This window comes from Etheostoma spectabile, chromosome 16 (assembly GCF_008692095.1).
Source record: "Etheostoma spectabile isolate EspeVRDwgs_2016 chromosome 16, UIUC_Espe_1.0, whole genome shotgun sequence".
Classification (NCBI taxonomy): Eukaryota; Metazoa; Chordata; class Actinopteri; order Perciformes; family Percidae; genus Etheostoma; species Etheostoma spectabile.
In genome coordinates, this window is record NC_045748.1 from 12,331,321 (window position 1) to 12,336,209 (window position 4,889).

The following is a 4,889-nucleotide window of genomic DNA, read 5'->3' on the forward strand; positions in this document are numbered from 1 at the left end:
TTTTCTGTCATTAGATTTTTTTTTTTTTCTTGAACTTGAAAACAATTACATTTGTGAGTGAAAGAGGCTACTCACTTTCACTCTAATTTGGCATGGAAATAAAAAGGAGGGGAGTTCAAAAGAATTATATTGAAAAAGAAAATCCAGAAACCAAAGACAAACAAAACTCTCAACATGCCACAAACTTCTTTATGGATTATATAACAACAGATTCCTACGCTCTTCCTTTTTGAAATTGTTTTGGACATTTTGATAGCGAGTTGTTGCTTTGTTATGCTCTTGGTTTGTGCTCTTTTAGTCAAATTCTTGTAATAACGCTGTGAATTATGGTAACTTGCAAGGCATTTGTTGATGCCTACAAACACATTCATTTTTTTTTTTTTTTACATTCTTTTGTCCCTTACAGCATGACTGTCTACAAACAATCCAGCAAGAGTGGTCGTCAGTGTCCAGCCACAAGTCAGCTTCTGCTGACACTATAGGGAATTACTTGGCTACATTTCGGGTCATTTCACCTTTAGTATTGCAGTATATAGCTAATATGGCTGACAGCAATGGAAACACAGCTCTGCACTACAGTGTGTCTAACTCCAACTTTGGCATTGTCAAGAAGTTGCTTGATGCAGGTACAGTAATACTCAGAGGCAAACTAGAGGTTATTATGTATTCTAACAGCATTCTGGCTTAGTGCTCTGGTTCAGACATTTCTATGCTCCACAATACCCCCTAGGGGGCAAATAAGCTACATTGAGTGATTGAGTAAGATACTTTTTGGATCATGAGGTCCTTTTTGTATCTACAAAATAAGCTTAATTTGCATACCTTTGTTCAGCTGCCTAACCCAAAAGCACTCATTTTGAACTCCGAAGCATAATAGTAACACTTATTACAACAGCAGGATAAATGAAATACATGTTGTTGACAGCTGCATAACCGGACAAAAATATATGTTTTATTAAATGTCAAAATGGGTTATGATAAAACAATAATTATGCAACTCTGAAATTGTACGTGCAATTTATCTAGCTTGGGAACATAGTTAAAATATTGTATCAACCCTCAGACGTTCTGTACTCATACTGCGGTGCCGTTGCTATAATTGGTGATGAAAAGAATAGAAATGAAGATGTACTTTAGAAATCTACTTTTAAAATCATGATGAACTGTTCCAACCTTTTCTCCAGTCTAAAAGGGATCAGATGTTGGCCACGCCATTCAGAGGCTTAAATCAATTTCAACTGAACAGGCAAACATTGACTAAGGGTCCTAATGGAGGAGATGAAGTATTTTTTCCTATTTTTATTGAAAAGATAATAAAACAGATAAATAGACAATCTTTGCTGCCGCTTTTTAAGAAGAGATGGGACCTAACTTTGTCTGGTCTAAGGCCAGGTGGAACAGACGCACATCAGCAAACAAATAATAATGCTAATCCATTCTGTCACTGAAATCTATCAGTGATTTTATGTTTTTAACGTTCAGGATGTAAAAAGCATGACTAAAGGATGCACTGAGTGAGTGTTTTAACTTATCATTCTTACTGTGGCAAAATCAGTCTAGAATATAAACTATGTAGAATGTTAGCACTCACAAAATAAATGCCTTTAATTGCACAGCAGCAAGGAAGCCACAGTTGCATGGCTTTTGCGAGTGCTCACATTTTTCCATGTCAACAAATCTACTCAATAAATAACCTTTGGTGCGGGGCCATTTTATTGGACATTTTTACTTAGTTTTTATTTGAATGATTTTAGAATTTTGTACAGGTATTTTAACTTGGTGCAGTCTGTATAGGTGGAGAAGAGTTTACCAGTACCGGCCTTAAAATAAATGGATATTAACCTCTGTCTTCCTTACATATTTCTGCTTTCCTCTCTTTTATCTTTTCTACTCATTGATCACGATCACTACAGAGGTGTGTAACGTCGATCAACAGAACAAAGCCGGTTACACGGCCATCATGCTGGCGGCACTCGCAGCTGTGGAAAGTCCAGAGGACATGACAGTTGTGGAGCAGCTGTTCACAAAAGGAGACGTGAATGCGAAGGCAAGCCAGGTCAGTCTGTTCTCAGGTGACGTTTTTTGGGGGTTATACTATAATTGCAGTTCATATCTGATGTTTTGAATGTCACGTGTTGTGTACAATGTCTCTATTTCACCCATAATTAGTACCAAATTACATTTAATATTTCCAGGAGGAACCATAAAATAAAACATTGCTGTATTTTTTAGTGTGTGCATTATCTTCCATTAGTGGAGAATGGAGAAAATGTGATGTGTCTGATTCCATATGATCTGATTCCATTAACATATTAATGTTATGAGATGCGTGGACTCAGCATCATTAACCCTATGGCCTGTGTTTGATACCAGGCCGGTCAGACAGCTCTGATGCTGGCTGTGAGCCATGGCAGGATGGACATGGTGAGGGCACTCCTGGCACAGGGTGCCGAGATCAATCTCCAGGACGACGAGGGCTCCACAGCGCTGATGTGTTCAAGCGAGCATGGCCACGCCGACATTGTTAGAGTACTTCTGGCACAGCCAGACTGTGATGCCACCCTGACTGATAGTGTATGTGAGTCATTACTGACACTCTGTGCAGCTTCTGTTAATGCAATGGCTTCAAGCTGTGATGCTGAATCCTTCCAACTTTGTCTCACATATTATGAAATCAGAGTGAACAATTAATTCCCATTGAATTTGTCGGATAAACAAGGGAGTACAAGTTGTACTGTACAGTCTATAAATGTTCAATCAACAACAAAACCTCTCAAGATTTATTTGAGTTTGTGTTTTTACAGGATGAAAGCACAGCCCTGTCCATTGCTCTGGAGGCAGGACATAATGACATTGCAGTGCTCCTTTATGCACATGCCAACTTCTCCAAAGGACAGACAGCGGTATGTGGGTCCACATTTTTACACTAACATTTAAACTAAGTACATATGCGGTCAGTTTTCTTAAAATAAATGCATTTTGTTTTCTGTGTGTTAACAGGCAGCTGCTCGTCACAGTGGCAAATCTCTCTCCTCCTCTGGTGGCAGAAATACCTTTGAATGAGCCCCAAAGCCTGAATGGATTCTTCTTGAATCTTATTTATCAATTCAGTTCAATTTTATTTATAGTATCAATTCATAACTAGAGTGATTTCGAGACACTTTACAGATAGAGTAGGTCTATACCACACTCTATAATTTACAAGGGTCCAACAATTCTAGTAATTCCCCAAATCAGGTGATTTAGTATCGAGGCCCCCATAATGATTTTAACAGTATAGTACATAGTTGTCAGGCAATGGACAGAATGCTAGCTAGTATGTATCTAGTATCTAGTGTAGCGTTTGCATATAGCAAACATTGCATATAGTGCATTATGTTGTAACTCAGCAGGTAATATATGCATGGCAGAGTATATTATTATTCTATGTCTGTAAGAGATATTATTATTGTGGTATTCTGCAGTCATTTATTATATACTATCAGGTCGAAGTTTCTTTAATTGTTTTAATTCTCTTTTTGTAAATAATATGTATATGGCTAAACAAAATACTACACAGTAGCATCAAACTCAAAGCTGTATGAGTAAATATGTAAATACATTAAAAATAGATAATAAATAGCTACAGATGTCAATTATCCTGAAAACAAACTTAAAATCTTAAAACTAGGTAAACTTTGTGAATCCATATTTTTATTGTAATCTTAAAAGGTTTATGCTTTTGCTGAATCTGTACTGCTTCACTAGTATAATCCAAAACAAGATCCTTAATTGTTAAAATACCGTATGTTCAGAGTAGGTGATACTAAGAAAGCTCCAGGATTTCCATATGCCCACTTAAAATTGTGCAATAACACGTAACAACATACTTTCCATTATATTTTTGCTATTTTTTTGAATTGTCATCTGTGTTTTCCTTCGCATAGGCTAAATAAAGGCATTTCCACCATAAATTGGTGCAAAAAAGTCTGAATGCAGGAACTAAAGTCTGTGACGCTCAAAATGTCCCTGGGGGAGGACACCCAGACCCCCCACTTTGACATGTCCATTCTGGTCCATATGTTTATATAGTACAGTATTGTGCTGTTGGCTACTGACCAAATAAAGCAAGAACAACTCCAGAAATGAAACTTTGAGACGCTGATAAGGGGGCAAAAGCTTTTTATTGGAGCCTTTTGTTTAGTTACATATTTAACAGCTTTCAATTTTGGACGGTTTCAGTGGTTGTCTTGTATGAATACTTTCTAATATTTTACTTAAGTGACTCAACTCTTAGGTAACTTCACTCAGTCATCATCACCTCTTTTTAGTCATCCCCTAGCACCCAGCGCTTTGTACTTCCAACACAGAAACTACTCGCCTCCCCTGCCAGTCTTTTCCTTTCACCTCACTTGGTATTCGTTTGCTAGTTTCTTTTTTATCCTTATCATAAATTCCTTTGGTGTTCTGGTGGTATTTTCCTCTGAGTCCACTCTGTGTTTTGATTTTGGCTCATTGCTTTTTTTTTGTTTCCTCCTCATCCTCTGGTTTTTTGGTTCTGTCTTGTGTCCTTGTGTTTTGTTCCCCTGTGAGTGTCTGTATGTTCTGTTTTTTTTTCTGTTTTATTTTGATAGTCTGGTTTCCTGTTCTGTCTCGTCCTCTCTAGTTTTACTACCTGTCGTCTGTTGTCCCACCTCTGTGATTGTCGTCCCCGTCTTGATGTGATTCACCTGATGTGTCACCTGTTCCTTGTTTCCTTGTTTCCTCTTGTATTTAACCTCTGTGTGCCCTTCGGCTCTCGTCAGATCGTTTTGTGACTGTTTGTTCCAGATGGTGTGCTCTTCATCCTCCCCGTGATCTGTTTGTCCAGTTCTGTCTCTTGTTTTTTTCTTACCTTTTTCCCTTGTTTT

General features: G+C 37.8%; 1 protein-coding gene across 3 annotated transcripts in view; it reads left to right on the forward strand.

The window, feature by feature from the left end:
* The window catches only part of LOC116704218 (KN motif and ankyrin repeat domain-containing protein 1), a 9,778-nt gene extending 6,175 nt beyond the window's left edge, over positions 1–3,603 (forward strand). For 2 of the 3 annotated variants that reach the window (XM_032539507.1, XM_032539509.1), the window contains exons 7-12: positions 407–626; positions 1,914–2,056; positions 2,374–2,574; positions 2,805–2,903; positions 3,001–3,101; positions 3,233–3,603. In XM_032539507.1, coding sequence (XP_032395398.1) covers positions 407–626; positions 1,914–2,056; positions 2,374–2,574; positions 2,805–2,903; positions 3,001–3,063 — 726 coding nt within the window. In that variant the 3' untranslated portion in view covers positions 3,064–3,101; positions 3,233–3,603. Of the gene's footprint in view, positions 1–406; positions 627–1,913; positions 2,057–2,373; positions 2,579–2,804; positions 2,904–3,000; positions 3,102–3,232 lie in introns of those variants that run through there. The other variant, XM_032539508.1, reaches the window with a different exon arrangement.
* The last annotated feature ends 1,286 nt before the right edge of the window (positions 3,604–4,889 follow it).